This window comes from Bradysia coprophila, unplaced genomic scaffold (genome assembly GCF_014529535.1).
Source record: "Bradysia coprophila strain Holo2 unplaced genomic scaffold, BU_Bcop_v1 contig_297, whole genome shotgun sequence".
Lineage (NCBI taxonomy): Eukaryota > Metazoa > Arthropoda > Insecta > Diptera > Sciaridae > Bradysia > Bradysia coprophila.
In genome coordinates, this window is record NW_023503555.1 from 743,759 (window position 1) to 765,267 (window position 21,509).

General features: G+C 36.9%; 3 protein-coding genes and 1 long non-coding RNA gene across 4 annotated transcripts in view; 1 reads left to right on the forward strand and 3 right to left on the reverse strand.

Annotated features, from left to right (window-relative positions):
• The window catches only part of LOC119078680, a 34,692-nt gene extending 33,455 nt beyond the window's left edge, over window positions 1-1,237 (forward strand). Inside the window, exon 3 of the mRNA XM_037186338.1 lies at window positions 770-1,237. Coding sequence (XP_037042233.1) covers window positions 770-1,030 — 261 coding nt within the window. The 3' untranslated portion in view covers window positions 1,031-1,237. The remainder of the gene's footprint in view (window positions 1-769) is intronic.
• A 6,499-nt stretch (window positions 1,238-7,736) lies between these two features.
• On the reverse strand, window positions 7,737-8,488 carry LOC119078681. Its single transcript, XR_005088045.1, has 2 exons — window positions 8,306-8,488; window positions 7,737-8,034 (listed from the first exon to the last, which is right to left on the reverse strand). It is a non-coding gene; the product is annotated as an uncharacterized LOC119078681 (long non-coding RNA).
• A 1,416-nt stretch (window positions 8,489-9,904) lies between these two features.
• LOC119078682 (pathogen-related protein-like) lies at window positions 9,905-12,990 on the reverse strand. Its single transcript, XM_037186339.1, has 4 exons — window positions 12,830-12,990; window positions 10,925-11,052; window positions 10,625-10,852; window positions 9,905-10,565 (listed from the first exon to the last, which is right to left on the reverse strand). Exons 2-4 carry the CDS (start codon window positions 11,025-11,027, stop codon window positions 9,952-9,954), a joined length of 945 nt encoding a protein of 314 aa, XP_037042234.1. The 5' UTR covers window positions 11,028-11,052; window positions 12,830-12,990; the 3' UTR covers window positions 9,905-9,951.
• Window positions 12,991-17,306: 4,316 nt separating this feature from the next.
• LOC119078683 (putative pre-mRNA-splicing factor ATP-dependent RNA helicase PRP1) lies at window positions 17,307-21,433 on the reverse strand. The gene is made up of 7 exons (XM_037186340.1): window positions 21,327-21,433; window positions 19,963-20,158; window positions 19,307-19,903; window positions 18,896-19,114; window positions 18,643-18,821; window positions 17,815-18,578; window positions 17,307-17,735 (listed from the first exon to the last, which is right to left on the reverse strand). Exons 2-7 carry the CDS (start codon window positions 20,108-20,110, stop codon window positions 17,381-17,383), a joined length of 2,262 nt encoding a protein of 753 aa, XP_037042235.1. The 5' UTR covers window positions 20,111-20,158; window positions 21,327-21,433; the 3' UTR covers window positions 17,307-17,380.
• Between the last annotated feature and the right edge of the window lie 76 nt (window positions 21,434-21,509).

Below are 21,509 nucleotides of genomic sequence, written 5' to 3' on the forward strand. Positions count from 1 at the left end.
TGAGAATTTTTAATTTGTGGGCCTTTTTAAATTGAGTTGCATGAGGCCCCGATGGGCTTTTTTGAGTCAGTCCGGTACTGTTGTTTTGTATTCAAGTTTCGTCACGCAGTGACATTATACAAGCATAAAGAACTCACTTGATATGAAAATTTGAAGGTTATGACTACTCTAGATTTACGAGCCCTCACGAGTATATAAGTTAAGACTAATGAAGTAAAAGATTTTGCATTAATCACTGCTAAACATTTAACAAAAGCAGTAAGAGATTTATAATCATGATGTAACCGTTTGTAAAGAGTTTAACAACTCTGGTAACAAGAGACTCAATTCGCACAAGCATTTTAGGAAAGGCTGAACTTTATAGATCATAATGCTTTCAAACGTAACCTCACTCTCTTTAGGCTTTAGTTTTGTTAAAGGTTTTGTTCCTTCATTGAGAGATAACGTGGATAGAATTTCTTTACTAGTATGGCATTTCAAACGTACACTTGACCTATGACCTATGTTGTCAACAAAAGATGATGAAATGCATGTGGAATATGTGGAACGAAAGAATCAAACAAAACCCACAAAAAGTAAAAACTTATGACATAAGTCTTATGTTGAGTTAGGTTTGTTATCCTCCATTGGAATATAAAGCGGCACGAATTTCACCCTTTTCTCTTAGAACAGCATGGATGATATGCGATTCATTTTAAGCAGCAACAATTTATAAATTCAGCTAACAATTTTGACTCTAATCAATTGATTCTTTCTACCGCAAAAACAGGATTCATCCGAAAGTCAACCATCAGTAGCAGATCTGCAAAATTTCCAAAAATTCTATACATCCTATCGTCTAGCTGGTCCCGATGGCTACATGGGTGTCGAGGAATCCAGTCCGGTGGATCGTCTAGCGCTGCAGTATTTGCGAAAGCCGTCGAACGGTGGCGGTCCGTATTGGGACCCAATGTATCGGCTACCGGAAATGAAGCGTCAAGTGAGATATCGTCAGTGCTATTTCAATCCGATTTCATGTTTTAAGAAGTAAATCCTCCAGCCAAAAAAAACGATTTTTTTTCGTCGCAAAATCAAAATATGAACATAAAAACATAAATTATATTTTAAGAAAAAAAGAAAAGAAAAAAAAAAACAAACAAAAAACAAAAGAATTACCAAAATATAAATGTACATTGTATAGTTTTGAATACAGGCAAACCCACAAACCAACCAACAAACTGATTTAATCCTAAACAAAGTAATAATTAAAGTCATTACTATTATTCATCATGGACACGATAACATAAATAATACTTAAAGTCCTATACAAACAACCGTCAATATGTATAATTACCTTCATCCTTAACTTAAATGTATTTCGTCCTCTCTCTCAGAATAAAATATTTACCTATATTTATGACAAGAAAAGACCCCCTTCTGGTTCCACTGTGTTAATAATCAAATGTACATTTTTTCCCTCTCTTTTTAAAATTAAAAACTTGTATTAAATGTGTAACATTGAATGGTCTCAACAAAATAAAAAAAAAAAATGAAAAATTAAAAGAAAAAATATTTATTACTTTAAAAATAAATAAATTAAATTGTTTGTCGTTAAAACTGAAGACTTTTGTGTGTATTCGATTTTCGGCAAAAAACACACACTGGACAGATTAGATGTGACCCCGGTACTTGAAACTTTACTTACAAAATAACTGATATCGCTTTTGGTGCCGAATTCTGCGTCTGAACAATGTTACCATTAAGAAGAGTTACGGAAATGGGGAGGGAAGTCTGTGCACTAAGTTTTACAATGTTGAATTTTTCAACACTAGCCTACGAGTGGAGTTAGTAAGAAAAATTTAGGGCGTGTTACGTTACAGTTAATGTGAGATGCCGTTCATTCCAACTCTCGCTGGCCCGGTAGTTTCCCAAACTCAGACATTAAAATGAACATTTAAAAAATTTGGGCATCCTTACCATTGAGAAAAACCAACGTCTTACCGAAAAGAGGTGGTTTCTAGGTCATCATTGTGTGGAGCTGCTACTGGGAATAGGGTTGGAGGTGACGGACAATGTTCGTATTACATGGATTTCTTGCAGGAAATGCCTTCTTGAGGTCAAGTCTTCCCAATTCTCGAACTTCAGGTCTTTAAGTGATTTTCCTAATTTATTTGGTTCCTTCCTGGACTTTTGGGATTAGTGATGGGTTAGTAGGTTGATTCCAACACAGCATTTGACTCAAATGGTAAAACTACTTGCATTATTTGGCTCTTACTTTTAGGGTTTGATTCAACACAATTATTCTTATCCTCACTTCAAAAACAACTGAAATCATTCTAGGTGACGTATTCTTCTCCTGAACGCAAGCACTGCTAGTTTGTGGCGCAAATTGTTTTTGGCAAAATTCTGTTTTGTCTGGTGCTTGTTCCAATTTTCGGACATTTACTGTAAAGATTTCGGACAATTTTTTTTTTTAATTTTCACTAAAAAATCGCAAACCGAGGTGCTCTCAAGTCATTTGAAACCATTCAATCAACAAAAAACAAGGTTTTAAATGAAATGAGCAGGATATACAAAAAATTTGCTGAAGTTTTTTTTAAAGTAGAAGATTTTCACAACGTGAGACCAGAATAGGGGACCCGAAATCTAACAGCTTTCTACAAAAGTTAGTGTTAAATTCTTTAATTAACTGAAGCCTGGCCGAACATATTCAAGATTGTCCAGTGCCGAACTGGCTACCAAAAGGAGCTTCGGGGAAAACATGAAAAAGCCCGTCATACCGGGATGATAATAGTTTCTGCCGAAAGCATAAAGCGTATTTTATGTACAATTTTCAATTCTTTGATCAAAACATATTTTCTCTGAAATTTTTCGCAAGAGTTTGCTTCGTTTAGTCAAAAATTATTTAGAGGCACCGGTCCTTTTTGAAAAATGTACGACCGCAATTCTGACCACGAATTAGTTAGCTTTAAATAAAAATTAGTTTTGGTTGTAGTCGTTTGACCAGCTCTGAGAAAAGTGAGCAGTTTAACAAAATTTTCATAAACAGCTCATTGTCGGCCAAATGTATGCTTTTCAGCAAAGTACCGGTTCCTCTTAAGGAAGTCACTTATTGAAAAAAAAAAGTGAAATAACAAGTACGAGCGAAGCGAGCAAAACTTATTTAGATCCAGAAATTTTCTCATTGTAAAAGAAAGTATGTCTCGTACTTAAAACTTCAAGGAAAAGATTTCAAAAAAGAAGTAGTTTCTAAAATCAAGAACTTGGTAGAATTTTAGATGTATTTAGTGTTACTCAATGTTACTGTTTTCAGAAATTGAGGCAAAATATTTATTCAAATATTCATTGCGATGAAAAGTTCGGTAGAAAATATTGGTAGATTGAAAGTACAATTAAAAGTTTGTGTAGCGCGCCGCAGGCGATTTTTTTTTGTATAGACGGTTTTATAAATTTCAATATGTCATTCCAGTCAAATCTTGAAGAAAATTTCGGACATTTCGGACAAATGTGTAAAATTTCGGACATTTCGGACAAGTGGGACGCCTGAGATATTTCGATTTATCTTTTCATTCTCTCCAATCTCTTCTTTCAATCAGATACCGAAAATCTCGACAGCTTAAGCAGGAGCAGCTACATGCATTAAAACATCTGATGGAAATGTTTAGCATCAAAATGACGATACGTCGTGTAAAAAATTGGGGTGGTTTAAATGCAGATGGAACAAAATTGTAGCACAATTTCAGGTCAGTTGAAATGCAGTTTGAGTTAGTGTTTTTGTTGGAATATGGCCCATTGAAATAATTGTGATCGCGTAACCTTGTCATATATAAACCTTGGTATAAACCAAAAATTTGTGAACGAATGGAATGACATAAATGAGAGAACAATGGGTACCTACGACATAACTGAAAAAGTGAAGCTAAAGTTCAGTGTTAACTTTCAAAGATGTCAGTCTATCTCAATTAAGTCATTACATATGAACCACTAAAATCATGATTTTTATCATAATTATCTACTGTGCGAGACTGTTCACATATGACGTCGCGCAGTTAGGCTAATTTTGACCCTTTTTGCGTGACGAAGAAGAAGGTTTCGAAAAATCTGTTAAATTTGTGAACGGCCCCTTACTAAAATCTTACACAGGTTATTATACAAGAGAACCGACTTTTATCTCATCACGTGTGCTTACACTGACGACCTTACTTTTTTCTTTCTTTATTTATCAGTATTATGATTCGTTTATCGTAGGTAATTATAATTAGCTTAGAGCACGTCATTATTTTGGGAGGTGCGTACATTTTTTGTGATAATAAACAGGATCTCTGCTAATGGAAGCTCCAAAGACTACAAAAACTGTCTCATTGTTGAACAGTGAACTGGATTTCGTTATGGACGATGTACCATACGTGAGAGACTTTTTCCAACATATTCGAGAGGAGAATTCAGTTCGAATGTACCAAAAAATCATGATGTTGGCATTTAACACAGATGGACACATTTGACACTATTCGTTTGAGATACTAAATTGTATGTGACATGATCATGTGTGTAATATACTAAAAACATCACTTTTCAGGCCTTTGTTCAGGTGGAAAAAAATCAAAAAGTTTAAAATTTTCGAGTACACTAGACCATGCTCACTAGGGTGATCACGAAAATAATAAAAAAAATGAAGTTCGAAGCTTCCATGCGCACCTCTGAAAACTGACTTTTTGGTCCCAAAGCTATAGTGAAATCAGTACTGGCGACTGTGTGAAAAAAAAGTTGTTAAGTGTATATGATAATTACTCGTAGAGTTCAATTTGGCATACTTTAAAATTAAAAAGAAGTTGACTCACCGATGAAAAATTACAAGAAGTGCTCCCGACCATGACTTTTTGAGAATTTTTCTGGATTTAAAGCTTGGTGAAATCTGTGACTGGAAAGCAATATAGTGGTGTCATAGCTCATTTTAAAGAACTTTCAAACGAATATAGACTCGACGTAAGGTTTCACCGGGTTACAGATTCGTTGACTTTCCAGTGTGTAAAAAATGGTACGAGAAAAACCATATTTTTTAATTTTTCACAGAATTTATGCAAAAACGGTTCCGAATTGTTCTCAGTATTGCTGGCGTTGACATGCAGCTTCTCTAGGAGGAAATAGCCGACTTTTGGGGTACTTTAACTGTCGTATCTTCGATCATCGAAAAATCATCAAAATTACACATTTTTTGAAATTTCTCCTTATACCGCTCATTTTTCCCAGTATAGCTGCATTATTAACGCCAGCAACACTGAGTTTTTCTCGTATCATATTTTACACACTAGAAGATCAACGAATCTGTAACCCGGTCTACATTCGTCTATATTCGTTTGAAAGATCTTGAAAATCCCTTTAAAATGAGCTACGACACCAGGTGCCATGAATAATCCCCCAGTCCAAGAGCATCCACTGCGTGTCCGTTAACTTCCAATCTAATATTTTCCATTTCAATATCATCCAGTCTAACATCATCCAGTTCAATTTCATCCAGTCCAACAATATCCACTGTCCATTTTCATCGAGTCCAATAACATCCACGCATTTTGTATAAGGAAAATCTTTTTGTATAAGGAAAATTGAGATGGCTGAATATTATTGGACTGGATGAAATTGACGTGGATATAATTGGACTGGATGAAAATGGACAGTGGATATTATTGGACTGGACGATATTGAACTGGACGCTATTAGATGGGAAGTTAATGGACGCTGTGGATGTTATTGGACTGGGGGATAATGCGCGTTACGACGACACCACTATATTGCTTTCCAGCCACAGATTTCACCAAGCTTTAAATCCAGAAAAATTCTCAAAAAGTCATGGTCGGGAGCACTCTTGTAATTTTTCATCGGTGAGTCAATTTTTTTTTTTAATTTTAAAGTATGCCAAATGGAAGCCACGGTCTCTACGAGTAATTATCATGTACACTTAACAAAAAAAAAATTCACACAGTCGCCAGAACTGATCTCACTATAGCTTTGGGACCAAAAAGACGGTTTTCAGAGGTGCGCACGGGGGGAGCTTCGAACTTCAATTTTTTTTAGTATTCTCGTGATCAGGGGACCATTCTGCGTCGAACCTACCAAGAGGCCTTAAAAAACAAAATACTTTCGTCAAAACGTTACACCCTAACTCAGGGCCTATTTTACGGAAACATGTTTCTCAAGTTTTTGAAAGTTTCCAAAATGTTTCTGAAAAGTTTCTTAAAGTTTCTAGAAAAGTTTCCTTAAAAAACTTTAAGAAACTTTAAGAAACATTTTGGAAACTTTCAGAAACTCGAGAAACATGTTTCCGTAAAATAGGCCCTGCCCTAACGCTCACCTTCACTAAAAAAGGTCGTTCCGTTCTTTGTTACTTTTACACTAGATCTAGACGCTCGAAGCTATCTCAATAAAATGTGTGTTCCGGGGTTTTCGCTACAATTATCGAGAACCAGTTTCCTTCGCGCCTCTTTCGAAAATTGACCACCGCTATTATACAATTCGATTTGAATTATTGTTTTGTGTTCGACATTGTAGCTTTTCTTACCGACAATGTGTTGTGCGACTTACCAGAAGTGAAATATGCACAGAGAATTCCAACGGGGCCAGGATTACCGACTAAGTCTCCACGGTCTCCACTGAGGGAGATCATTAAAATTGGCATAAGGAAATTGTATGAAAATGGTTTTTTAGCACACAATTGGAGGATGGCATATTTACTGGGTGCTCGGTCTGATGTTGATGTGGTGCCAATCGACATTCACCATTTTTCATCAGCATTGTACGCACTGGGTTTTGGAATGCAATATAGCATCGGCATTTTGATTGGAGAGCTAGTTGTGAAAAAATTGCTAATTATTATCAAAGCTCGACACAGTCGTCGAAAGTAAAGACAATAGAAGTGGATTTGTTTCGGTCAACATTTCTTTACATATCCTCATTGACTTTGACCTTTAAAAAGAATAAATTTACTGCAAAGTTAATCAAAACCAGAACTTTAAGGGTTTCATGTTACCTAATAGCTCATTGTTAGAACTATCACAAAGCTATCATTCCATTAGAATTAATTTAAAATGTAATAGCCTTTCAATGTACACCGTTATTACTTCAGAATAAGAGTTCAGTAAGCAATTTGAAAACAATTTGCGTTGAATGCATATTACTAGGCGCTACCATTTGGATGGGTCAGCTCCATTGACTGATGAGACTTTCTTTTATTCTGCTTTTTATCCTCTTTTGTTTTGAATTCGTTCCACGAAAGTTGTCCCGTCCAAATGTATCGACATGCCCGAGGAATCGTAAAATATTACCAGATCAGATTCTGTATGTCTTCGATTGCATGGATTGAGAGAATTGTTCTCATCACTCCCGGATTTAGATTTTTATGCACTGCTCCTGGACTATTATTATTGTAAATGGTAGGTTTCGGTCTTCGGGCTTATGAGGGAAATGTGGGTCATCTCTTACCTTTTTACGGTCTTATCAACAGATAAAGAATTAAATTATAATTCCAAAACTACTGACTGATGTCAGTCAAAAAACCTTACAAATGGAAATGCGACGCAGGTCGCAACTGATATAATTTTAGGTGATGCATTTGTAAGCTAAAAATTTCAAAGCAAAAGTTTGACCCAAAATATTTTAGAAACAAAATCTTTTCGAAAGAAATTTGCGTCGCAAGTGGCCAATGTTGAGGAAACAGCTGTTCGGGAAATTTTTAAAATAGAAAAGTAAACCGAATAATCTACCACTTCTTAACAATTCAACAAAATTTTTATTTAAGTTCATTTCAAAACTTGAACACTTCATGGTTGGTTCACCAGTCGCATTCCTCTGGTGGGATACACATTTGTCGACCGACATAAAAGTGTGTCCCAGAGGGACATACTTGACGAATTGGTGACGAAAATTCATCAGGACATACGAAGAAAGCACGACAATCGTCGGGATCAACATAGTAAAAACCAGGTGAAGATTCCTCACATGTTGAAGCCAATGCTGCGACCTCGGCTGCGACAACGAACAGTAGAATCGTAAAAGTAATCAAAGCTGCAAGAAAAATAATAAAATTCAAAGATCTCGAGCGTAAATCGAACGAATTGAGAAATTGTCCTTTTTTGACGAAATTTTCTGAAAGGAAGAATCCTTTTTTTTCAAACAATTACGGAAGATAGTTCTCAAGTAATGGATCCGTCAACTATCACAATCAAAATTGTGTAATGACGAAAATAAAACCTATTTCGGTTCAAAATTACGTCATTTCAATGAGCTTTTGAAAACGATTTATTTGATTCGAAATTATTTAATTGGAATAGCGTACTCTTCATTGTTTTTGTGTCCAGGTTTCTGCGTCAACTCGTTTCGAATGATCAACAGCAACTAACTGTAATGAACGACTCAAATTAATGAAAGAAAGATGAAACGATGATTATGAACTGCGTCAACGCATCAGCATTTGCGTATCTGGATTTCAGATACCACAATCGGACAGTGTATCATACATTCAACTTACACTTATACAAACAAGTTCATACAACTAAAATATTTTTTATGTCATTGGCAAGTGCAGTGCAAATGCCTCTAAATTGATCGCGTTCGATTGGTTATCTCAACTTGATGCTTGAAGGTAGGTTCATTAGAAAATTCGTTTTATCTCAAAGTAAAGTGACGCACTCTGGAAATTCCAAATTTTTTATTAAAGATTTCATTCAGAAGCTCGTGTCGATAAATTATTGCATCCATTGTTTGACGATTAGCTATGTGATTGCCTTTTCTTTTAAAGATAAGAAGTTAATTAAAAAGCAATCTTATCGACCCTGAAGAATTATGGAACGTCTTTATATAAGCAAATAATTTAAAGAATTCTCAGCTTCCAAAGAGATTGTTTGATTAAATTCAAAGATCACTACTCATCTTTAGATGAGACAACAATAGCTGCAGCGCCGGACTGGCCCAATGGGCTTTCTTGCGATTCCCGAAGGGCCTTTTGATTTTTGTATGGATAAATGACAACGAAGGGCTTTTTGAAAAATTTCTCCATACAACGCCCGAAGGCCTTTTTTGAGCCAGTCCGGCACTGAATAGCTGTGAAGACGAATCCTAGTTAGCGCCACAATCGAGGGATTACGGAGTCATAGTCTTTACCATGTACTTCTACATGAACCATGTACCATGAACAGTGCGATTGTGCATACAAATGCGATCAAAGGTTTCTCGGAAATAATGAAAACTGCACTCCCAATTTTTTGATGTGTTAAATGGGATGTGCTGCCTTTATTTCAAGCGTGTAAAATTAGGGTAGTAATCAACAAAATACTAAATTTGTACTTTGACACTTCATCCTGACCTGACTCATGCTACAACCTTTTCGACCTGACAATATTTTTATTAGAAAAATCCATCAATTCTCTACCATTCACCTACCAGATCAAAATCGACAAACCGGAAAGATAATTTAAGAGAGCTGAATGCGTGATCTGATGACCTTTTCGGAAAGGTATGGAATACGCGTAGGTTGAATGGAATGACAACATTAGACAAAAAATAATATGACACCCACAGTACCGCTTTGTAATACGTTTCCTTGAAGAGATATTTTTCTTTGAAAGTACTGGAAAAACCACACTCGACGTGGATTTTTGAACATTGACAAACGAGAGTTCAAAAGAGTTCACTTGTAGCAGGTAACTTTGGGTTCCAGGTAATCATCACTCAACGCCCTACGAACAATACAGTTGCAAGTTAGATATGGAGACAAAGTTACCTTTTAGTATTGAGTATTGACTACATTTTTGACACTCTAGAAAAAGAGCACAGATCGAGTACAAACACCACCTGACTGTTCAAAGATTTTCCGAAACATCTTCAGAACTACTAAACTGACCATTCTGTGCATTTTATAGGCCATTTGAAACTAACATTTTCGGATTATTCTGACCTTTATTGGTGTAAATTATTATAAATCGATTACCAAAACCAAGCACCACTTCCTCGATTTGGTTCAACACCTCCATTTCCATTCAACGTTCCAGTTCGAGTTCCAACTCCAGTTCCAAGAACCATTTGTTCCATCAGTGCATCGCCCCTGAAGCTATTCTCGACACTCATAATCTGATATTTTTCATTCACATGAAGCACGCTGTTACCGAAGAATTCCACTTTGCGTCCATGTGGCGGTACATTTAACCAAGTGCCATTTCTCATTGGACATCGTAGCGCTCCGGTCATGTGACCCCAGTGTCTGAATTTGAATGAAACTCTGGGAGGTGGTGAAAACACCTCCAGCACTTCTATGGCAAATCCGCTGCCCAATGCAGTTTGAAAGGTGTTATCGGCAGTTGAACTGTTGATGTAGTCTCTTGAGTAAAATTCCGATCGACCGAGAAACATATTGTAAGACCCAATCTGGAAAATTTCCGCCAACGATAGTCGTTCACCGTTATTAACCATGAAGTAATTGTCCGGTACTACCGTCACCCACTGTTTTGAATTTCGTTTGTGGCGTAATTCTTTGTCCCAGTTTTTTATTAAGTTTGAAATTCGGTCTTCCATTGAACCTTCCGGATGAATTATTGTGCGTTCTGATTGGATAGAAAAAATTAGACATGCGCTGTGGATATGACATGAAGCAACTATTTACCAGTGACAAACAGCGCATCAACGGAACTATAATCAGGTTTACTGCCTGCTGCCCATTCCGTTGTTCCATCGTCGTCGTCTAAGACCGCGTTTCGATTTCTCAAGTACGAGGGAAGACATTCATAGGGTAAGTTGTCGGTGACTTTAGCAGCATTCGGAGGAAATGGTTGAAGCATTGGACAATTTGCATTATTTTGATTTCCATATTGCATGGATCCAAAGGGCACATCTAGAGCGTAAATTAAAAAAAAAGTTTCATTTGATAGGCAAATCATTGAAGCACACTATTGAATGTACAGACGTTGGTCATAGTGATGTCCCGAGCTTCTGTAACACCATCCTACTGTGATAAGCGAACAAACGATGATGAGACGTAAACCGAGGTTACTCATATAGATTTCCATTTTGTCGGAATTTCGCAATTTAATCCTGTAATTGTAGAGAATATGAGAAGTTAGCATTTGACAGATTGCGCTTTCACGAAAGTTTCTAAATTTTGAAGCGTAAATAGACATTTACGAGGACATTCCATTATTCCACTACACTGAAAACTTTGAGTGGGTGCAGGCGGCGCAGGAGAGGTAATATTTGGGACGTTTCCTTTATTATTGTGCAATTTCTTCGTCGATGTCTATTCACGACTCAAAATTAAGGCACTTTCATCGAAGTGCACGAGTAATGGTAATTCTGTCTACTAAGGAGAACTTTATTCCAGAAACAATTTTTGGGAAAACTTTTTCCTAAATTTTCCTAATATGCAAATTTCAATAAGGGTCAATTTAGAACTGGAACTGATTTAAGAAGTCTGTTTTTAGGTTCATTTTCTTTTTGTGGCCCTAAGCTAGTCCAACAAGCGGTTCTTTTCTAATTTTTCAGGAATATCAGTAATTTCAACAAATTAATTCCTAAAAATTCTTGAATTTTAGAATTTCAAGCACTTTCAGAAATTTTCGAGAATTTAATTCTTGAAAATTTCTGAAATTTTTAATTCGACAAGTTTCAAAAATTTGCAAAATTCGCTTTGTATAGTTTCGTAAAGCATTAGAACAATGAAGATTTTGGTCGAAATACGTTTTCTATGTCTTGTGTGTTTTGAGCTTTAAAGAATCAATTAATTTTTCATAAAGATTCTGTAACTATTTGGAACTCACCCGCGCTATTTCCTGTAACTGTTACTTATCCTTTCACAGACAACAAGTATATCACCATCGTTATCGAATCTTTTACTTCGATTGTTTAATATTTAATATTTGGGCAAGTGTTAGATCCAAATCTTTTCATTTTCTATAACATAAATTTTTTACGGCTAGGTACGATTACTAGCAGGGCCTGGAATTTTCAAGAATTTCGAGAATTTGCAAATATCCAAACACTGAGGAAAAAAGTTAAAAATCTCACCTGTAGCTGGTAATTTTGGCTCCAGTTAATCTACAATAGTTGCGACAGCTGTATTTTTTTAAGCGCCCCTACAGCTATTGTAGATTACCTGGAGTCAAAATTACCAGCTACAAGTGAGATTTTCCACTCTTTTTCCTCAGTGAACATAAATATTTGTCAGGTGTGAGAAATCACCTTTTGAAGTTCATCAAAATATCCGGCCTTTGACTGAAACATTATTTTTGTTATTTTCGAACAATGGTTAAGATATCTGTTCAATGAGCTTCCACACATATAATGTCCAGAGTCTTTAGCGACAGTAGTTCACAGACAAAAAACACTCTTTTTCGACCTTTGAATTTGGACATATAAGCAAAATGTCGCTAAAAAATATTTCCTATGGAGCCTGGGTCCACTTTCAAGAAAATCCCTTGAATGAAAATTGAAATGATTTTTCACTTTCCTGCCTGAAATGTTTTTTATTGGCTTCCTGATAAAAGGTGCCACAACTATATTGCAAATATTCGGACGGTAACAACTAAAAGTTTAATCACTCTAATAGAATTTAAATGTTTTTACGAAATCTTTAAATCTTTTGAACATTTAATGTGCTCCAAGACCTTGATAATCGAAACCTGCCATATCTTCTTTACAATATTTGCGATTTTTTTTGGCATCAAGATAAAAACCAACTTTTTATGGATTGACTCTTGATTCTTGATGTTGATCATTTTCTTTTAATTAAAAATTAACACATAAAACACACGCGACACATAAGCCGTTCGAGCTGAATTAATACTTTTGTTTCAATAATATTTTGTTTACTTACGTTATTGGTTGAAGTTGAAGGTCGAGGCAAGCAAAACCAAAAGAAGAGAATACTTTTAACAACGTTGTTAATGATCGTCCGCTACCTGCAGACTGCTTAATTTAATGGTCGGATGGGTTGAAAAATAAAGTTGACCAACAAGTTGTCGCTCAAATGACTAAGCGATGGAAATTTGTGCATACGGTTGTTACTGGTTAGGTTATAGTAGATCATCAAACATCTTACCTATATATGCAAATAATTTCTTTAATTGAGACCATCGACAGGGGTCGAAATACATTTGTATCTTTGCGTACCATCGTATTGAAAGTTATAAAAAAGTTCATATTATCTGTATGCTCATTAATAAATATTTCTCTATTGATTTTTGGCATCGTTCAACCTCAAACATGAATGGGACCAACGCACTACGATCACTCACGATTCCCAGCAAGAAGAATGATATATTCCTCTGGGCAACATGTGTACGAAAAGCCGATCACATGGAAGGTAAAATATTTCATTGCGCAGATTATACCACAACTCTAGACTATTGACGCAAAATATTAGAAACTTCTTCGGGAATTCCCTGTAATTGATCGGGGGCTATTGACCAAATTTATTTTCAAACGATACAAATTTCATTTAGAAAACAAAAACTTGTTCTACTACGTACCTCGAAAAACCGTTCGGTCGCATTTATATCGTAGTTTGAAAAAAAGGGTTTTATTTTTCAGTACATTTTTCAAATATTGAAATATTCCACTTTTATGATGGCGCACTCAAGTCGCAGAAATAGTAGATTACATGGGATGCTGCGGAAATCATTCATTACATGAGTGATTAATTTTGTGATACGAGTGAAACGTGAGAAACTGTTATTTTGGCAAGTGTAGAACGTACATATCCGAGCCGAAGGCGAGGTACACAACTACACGAGTAAAAATACCAGTGTCCAAAGCGAGTTGCTTAAAACACACGAGTCAGTTCGCGAGTCTCATAAATTGTCACGAATTAATGAATCGTTGTTATTACATGTGCATGTAATGAACACCTTCAGTGGTACATACTTACGTGGGTTTTCAAGTGATCGGAAAGATGACGCTTTTGAACGCTTTGCCGCAAATCAAACATTTATGTGGTCGAGGTAGAGTACCAGCATGGTTTCTCAAACTGTTAAGTAACATTTCTCTATTTTCTTGTAAACGCGATTTTTAACTTAATTTCAGCATCAACGCTTGCTCTAAACTTCGATTTACATTCGTAAATGGTGGTTCCCACTTGGGCGTCGGGAAAATACACAGCATTCTTGCCGTCACTGTTCACTGAGTAAATCATCGTAGAGGTAGTTTTCCCACCCTTGAAACTTTGTAACTTTGCCCAACGGCCAACGGTAATCTTTGTAACTAAACGCTAATGCTCTGGGTTTCGCTCGGATTTCGGGGTTTTGCATCGGATTATGTTTGTTGCTTCCGCACGCTTTTTCGATAAGTTTTCCTTGCAATTACAATCGTACTGATTCGGGTCGTTGATGTTGAGTTTTCCTAGTTCTCCAAGTTTACGAATGTAAAGTCTTACCGGATTTGCAGACTGTATATAAAATTGCGTTTCTATCCTTGGACGATGTTATCGATACTTCAACCACATGCTTCGAAAATTTGAAAACGTTTTCGACTTCCTTTTTTCGCTTGCAACACGTGCGCGTCTTGACGAACGCAGCAAACAGCACAGTCCGAATTCAATGTGAGCCGTCTCCGTTTTCTATTCAAATTATCTTTGCAACGGCAATCGAACTGATCCGGCATCCCACGGTTGCGTCGCCGTAAGTCTGCAAACGATCGAACATGGCTCTTTCCGGATGAACATACGGTGTGCAGATCGACTTTGGTTCTTATGCCAACACGCCGGATTTTAATCGAAGCCTCCACGATTTCCTTCGAATACTTAAAGGCTTGTTCAAGGTATTTCTTCGTCCGACAAGACAAGCACAGTCTTTTAAATATGGCGTGGATACAACTTTGGTATGTTTCCATTGTTATATTCTTTATAAATTTACGAAAAACGATTTTTTTTAGTAGTTAATTGGGCTCTAGTCAACGAGTAACTACAATACAGATATATATTGCAACCGGCTTATATAGACTTTTCTCACATACAAATGTTTCCTCCGTGCAAAAGTCCATGCTTCACACACTCAAAAAAAAGTAACATTCTCCGCGCAAAATTCCATGCGTTGGACCCAAACATGTCAACGACATTCCGCATGTGATAATGGATTAAAAGTCTTTTATGTGAGAGAGAATATTCGTATTGTCGTTTCACGTCAGAATTATACTCGTGCGATCTTTGCAAAAATATCTTTAAATGTCATTTAAAAGTGAACATGGCCCCATATTTTGTACTGCGGAGATTGATAAGTGTGGCGCTGCAAATTTGTGCGGTGTTGCATTTGGCGGAAGAAACGCAACAAATTACATGAGACAAAAGACAATCCACGCCATTAGTCGTATAAATCCACGCCATCAGTCGTATAAATTTATACGTCAGAGAGAGCTTTTTTCCCCTTTGTTACGATCTGTCAGTTTTTATATTTTGCGATTTAGTATGGAAATGAAAACTAAAATTGAGATATCTTTGCTGTTTTAAGTGGTTTTTTATATTTTTTGGACCAAAATGTTTTAAAATGTGTTTGGAATCGATTGGAAATAACAGATTGTGTGAAAATATTTTTTTCTATTTTATTATTTTATTAATGTCAATTCCAAACACACTTTAAAACATTTTGTACCAAAAAAATATGAAAAACAACTTAAAACAGCAAAGATATCTCAATTTTAGTTTTCATTTCCATACTAAATCGCAAAATCGAAAAACTGACAGATCGTAACAAAGGGGAAAAAAGCTCTCTCTGACGTATAAATTTATACGACTAATGGCGTGGATTGTGTGAAAAGGTTAAATTATTCCATTTGACTTTCTTTCCATATGACAGAGGCAATATTCTACTGCTGAGCTAGGTGCTTTGGTTAAAGCGGATGTTATTTACATTTTTTTAATAAATAACTGAATGATTACATTCGTTGGTCTCGTCATTGGTACTTGAAGTTGATTAACCAGTAATCGTTTTTAATTAGGACTGGACTTGGATTCAAGCATTGCCATCAAATACTAAAAGTTCTGTAAATTCCAAAGTTATAGGTAGGTGTGACGTGCAAAACACAGATACAAAATACAGACACGAAATTGTTATTGCAGTTTCAGCTCAGGGCCGTAGCATCTCCCGGGCAAGAACGGAATGCTTCATGTATACGCTTTTACGAGGATGATTCACCCGAGCATAGTTATTTGTTGACCTAGACCACAAGACACCCGAGAACATGAAATTTCCCACTTTTCTTCCGAGGTTAACACAACGTTTTTACAACAAAGGCTTCCAAAGTTCCATCTGAGGGGAGAAAATGACTATTTTCCATCTTAATCCCATATTTATGTACGCTATTTTCAAAACAAAGTTTAACAGCATGAAATAATGCGTTTTTTATCTCCATAGGGAAACACACCAGTAAATAAAATAATCTCTCAGTTTCTTAGCTTTATAATAGTTATATGTTTACCAAGGGAATAAAATAGGACATTCCAACAAGAGCATAGTCTTGCAGCCAAAGAGGACAGAAAATCGTTCGAGTTCGAATTTTCTATTATCTTCTAGATGTGAACAAAAACGAATCAAAAACATCAATTTGTTACATAATTTTTCAAAACCAAAAAAGTGACCGTTCGGGGTAGAAAAATCCTACTTCATTCTCTGTCAAAACAAGCGGGGAGAAAAGAGACATTTTTTCGCTCGAACAGTTATCAGACAAATCTTCATTTTCTCAGTGCTTGAGTGGAGTAAATAAGGTTTTCACAACGCAGGCAGACGAGAAAACAGTCATCTTCTCACCTTGCCGCAACTTCGGGAGTTTTGGTGGTAAAAAACATTGTGTTGACTATACTCTGACCGCAAGCAATACCCACAAACTGCAATTTCCAACTTTTATTTTTCCCTTTGTGAACAAAAAACTATTTCATGCTGCGGGGACGAAAATGAGGTCAACTCTTTGACAAGTATCGTGCGGTCATTAATTTACCTAACTATTGTGTCATATACAACCAATTAATGTCGTATTATCATCAGATGAGGGTAATAATAATAAGAAAAATCTCGATTCAAATCTGAAACAAACTTTCTTAATGTAACTAAACTCATACAAGCGATATCTCATCATTAATTCCACACTCGTGCGAAATGGCTCGTTTATATTCTTGTGGCAAACATCCAACTAGTTTTTTTTTCCCTTACACAACTGGATTACCCTTACCAATAAAGGAACACAAAGTTGCAAACATTCAATCAAATTTTCATATCGGAAAAATGGAAAAATATTTTTTTTAAATTTAGTTGATGGAACCCATCGCGTCACTTTCGAAAGAAAATTCAATTGGAAAATGAGAGGTGAGTTTATTGAAAATTGTTAAAATTCTGTATTTCAAATACGAAAACGGAAGAAGAAACATAATAAAATCCGACGCTCAAAAGTACTGCGGATAGTTCTTCTGTAACTGTGCGAAAAACGCCGGCGAATATTCCTTAATCCATTGCCATTTCGTTTCGACCACACCAACCATAAAAGCTTTCGAAGTTTCCATCACTTCATGAAATATTACCCACTCTGGTAACGGTTGCTTCTTGAAGAGCGAACTGGATGGATGCAAAAAGAGATCTTTACGCTCGCCACTAGAGCTCAGCTTTTCGTAGGCATACGTTGAGCGCTTCCTGGCAAGTTGAAAGAAGTAGCCGGCAGTGAATGCTTTGCAAATATTTTCACGGAGTTGATGCAGTTTGCACGTTGACATTTCGTCGCCCTTCTTCGTTAGCAGCCGGTTACTATAAATGGGTGCAGCGAAATGGTATTTTTGATTATATTGGCAATCGGATGAAATGTTAAAGAAAAGCTTTGTCTTACTCAATCATAATGTTCTTCAATTGATCTCTAATTTCTTCGGCTTCGGCAAGAAATCTGAACTGAATGAAATTCTGCTCACACCAATCTTCGCTCTTCTTATTGTTCACCCATTCGTCGTAAATTTTCAGAAAGGTTAGGTGGTCGCCTTCTACAGCATGAAAACGCTGTCTCTTACTGAAGACAATGTCGTCATTCCTCTTCTTGCGTATAAACAAATGTTGATGCTGGGTGCTCAATAGTGACACGATTTTCAAAACTTCTTTGGAACAACCTAGGTCCGCCGACGCAATGAGTACTTTCGCTAACGGAGGATCCAATGGATAGTAAGACATTTGTCGGCCCAACGGAGTTATGGACAATTTATCGTCCACAGCAGACAGATCTTTGAGAGAGATCAATGCCTCTCCAATAGCGTCTGTTGCGGGAGGATCGACGAAGTCAAATTTTAATGGGTTTGTGACACCCATTGCAAGCAAGTCCAATACGACCGATTCGACATTAGAACGCTGAATGTCCGGTACTGGTGCATCTTTGAATCGGTTGTACATTTCTTCGGAGTATAAGCGATAACACTTTCCGGGCTGCGTTCGCCCGGCTCGACCTTGCCGTTGAATGGCTTGGAATTTCGTAATCGGAACTTTCACCAACGTTTCGATCTTTGTCGAGTAATTGTATCGCCTCTCTTTTACGTAGCCACAGTCGATGACAAACACTATTCCGTCAATAGTTACGGAAGTTTCGGCAACATTTGTAGCTAATACAATCTGTGAAGCATGGGGTGATAGGTGAATTGTTGCCAGAATTTTTGGAGCGCGAAAGTCGACCTACCTTGCGATATCCAGGAGGGGTAACATCGAAAATTTTTTGTTGCTTCTCGAATGGTAACGTACCATAACACGGCACAATAATCATTTCCAATGAATTTCGGGTCTTTGTTGAATGGTGTTCCAGTGAATCGAACACTGTTTCAATTTCGTCCTGTCCTGTCAGAAAAACCAAAATGTCTCCTAGGAAAAAGGTAATCAAAAGTTCAACAGGAATCAAGATCTCGACAAGAAATTCAGTTCAAATGCAATTTTACCGCTATTCGTTCCTTGATGCAGTTTTAGAATAGTGTTGGTTATGCTTTGCATATAGTTAAAACTCGGCTCGTAGATCACGTCGACGTCATAGCTCTTCCCAGCCACTTTAAAAACTGGCGCATCATCGAAAAATTTCGAAAACTTTTCATCTTCTAACGTTGCTGAACTTATGATGACCTTTAGATTGGGACGTTTTATTGCGATCCTCTTTAGCAGGCCTGAAAGTGGACGTTTCAGACCATTACATTCAAAACTTCTTAAATTTAACTCAGAGCCGGACTGACCATAATGACGATTGTGCCTTTACCTTTTCGGTTGAGAATCTTACATTGGCCTCTCTTTTAACTAAATCTATCCTATCACTGCCCTATGCGCCTTTCGACAACCAATCCGACCCTGATTAAACTTACCGAAACAAACATCCGTATGTATGCTTCGTTCGTGCGCCTCGTCGATCATAATCACTGAATACGAATCAAGATTCGGTTCCGCTTGAATGCAGTCCTTCACCAATAATCCATCAGTCATGTACTTTAGTATCGTTTTCGACGATATGCAACTCTCAAACCGAACGGCAAATCCAACTGACGTACCCAGCTTAACGCCCAATTCCATTGCAACTCGTTCGGCAAGAGACTTTGCTGCAACACGACGGGGCTGTGTAATGCCGATCGTGAGTCCATCACTGTTTAATCCAGCTTCGGCTAGATATTGTGGAATTTGGCTGGATTTTCCGGAACCGGTTTCACCCACAACAATGACGAACTGATTGTTTTCGATGAGTTCGAGCAGATCATCTCTGACTGAGTATATCGGCAGAGAACGTTTGTGTTCAAGAATTTCATGAGGCACGTTTTCCGTGCGGAACACCTTCGGCTTTTTTAACCCCTCATTTCTTTTCGCTTCTTTACTCAGTTCCAACGCCTGTACAAATTTTATCAGTTCATCGTCATGAACAGATGGAGTAGGAGCTACATTTTCGAAAGCATTATTGAGGACAGAAGCCTCTGTATAGACAATTAAGAGCTTAATATTAACTGTTTTGATAAACAAATTGTGCACTAACCCTGAGTGTGATTCGTTGACTTCACCGGTTCCACTTGCTTGCTAATCGGCCTAGTAAATTTAGCCGTATAAGTTGTATGCTTATTACTGCCACAGATCTCTGACTCGCTCGAACGATTAGCTGGGTAACCCCCTGGTTTCTTAAACATGTTTATTCAGTTAATCTGAACACCCGTCCAAAATTATCGCCAGTCAAACTGTGAAAAATTGCAATTGGAATGACGTTAGAAATTCAATTTCAGAATCAATGTGAACCTGGATTGAAGAAACGCAAATGTTACTTTTAACGTTCATTGTTAACGGAGTCATCGAGCAAGATCAAGTTATTAAAAAAAATCGTCAGAAAAATGGATTCGTGAGCCCAAAATGTGTGAGGCTCGTGTTAGGACCCATAGCAGACGAAACCACCAATCCCATAATTTTGCTTCTTTAACTGCCAACGAAAGGCCTGAAGAACAATGAAAGTAGATAAGTAGCACGGCAGAGTAAAGTTAACCAGGCAGGAGTCGACGTGACGTTTGACAAGGGACCTGAATAATCTAGTAGCCCTATATTTTTTGCGAATAAAATTTTTCAATTTATGTCAGTGTTCATTTGAGTTCATTTTCATACAGTGTATTAGGTCCCTTATTTGACGTTTCGAAAATGAACCGCTCCTGCCAGGTCTACTTTTACTCTGCCGTGTAAGTAGGTATGGCCAGTCCATACAAGTCGGCGCACATACGGATTTGCATGGCGCCACCTCAAACGAACTCATTTCTAGTGGAAATTTGCACTAGAAATGAGTTCGTTTGAGGTGGCGCCATGCAAATCCGGATGTGCTCCGGCTAGAACAAATTTGAACGTTTGGCCATACCTATCTATTTACTTTCATTGCTGAAGAAGTGAATTGTGAACAAACAACGCACTCCAATAACGTTCTTGGATTGCGTTGGAACTAATAGGAGAATGATGTTTAGAAACTGAGAAGAAATGTAATAGAGTTTTTCCATATTTTAGTACATTCTGTCATAAAATTGCTGCTGTCACTGCGCTTATTTTCATGTGAACCAACTTCACTGCTGTGACATTTCATAGGAATGAATCAATGTGAAGTTGTATCACAAAAAAATAGTCCAGTAAGAATGAAGTACTATAAAAGAATGTGGCGCCTCTACAGGCCTACCGACTATGCGAATAGTTAATGATTGTTTGTCTCTCAAAAAATTCTAGAGACTTGGAACGTGGAACCATAAGATTATCAGTAGTACAATTATATAGAATAGCATACAGAGTTTATTTTTGCAGCCAATAATTACAGTGCATTGGGTGCATTGATAGTGGAGATAAAAGAGAAAACGAGTACAAAAATAACTTTACACATACCACTCGGACTCCCTGTGATTGCACTTCAATGTATAATAAAATGGAAATAGTAGAGCGATTGTGTCGTTGAATTAATTTTTTTCAATAAGTACACCGCAGTTCAAGTCACTTTTGTTTCCTATCCTCGACTATACAAGAAACTAAGACGTCCACTGAAATTATGCTCTAAAATTAGTTCTCAAT

Coding starts and splice junctions, on each gene's coding strand:
- LOC119078682 (XM_037186339.1), bottom strand. CDS start 11,027: ATGGAAATCTATATGAGTAACCTCGGTTTACGTCTCATCATCGTTTGT. Junction 10,853..10,924: donor GGGACATCACTATGACCAAC/GTCTGTACATTC, acceptor TTTACGCTCTAG/ATGTGCCCTTTGGATCCATG. Junction 10,566..10,624: donor TGATGCGCTGTTTGTCACTG/GTAAATAGTTGC, acceptor CTATCCAATCAG/AACGCACAATAATTCATCCG.
- LOC119078683 (XM_037186340.1), bottom strand. CDS start 20,110: ATGTTTAAGAAACCAGGGGGTTACCCAGCTAATCGTTCGAGCGAGTCA. Junction 19,904..19,962: donor GTCAACGAATCACACTCAGG/GTTAGTGCACAA, acceptor TTGTCTATACAG/AGGCTTCTGTCCTCAATAAT. Junction 17,736..17,814: donor TTGAAGAACATTATGATTGA/GTAAGACAAAGC, acceptor ACCCATTTATAG/TAACCGGCTGCTAACGAAGA.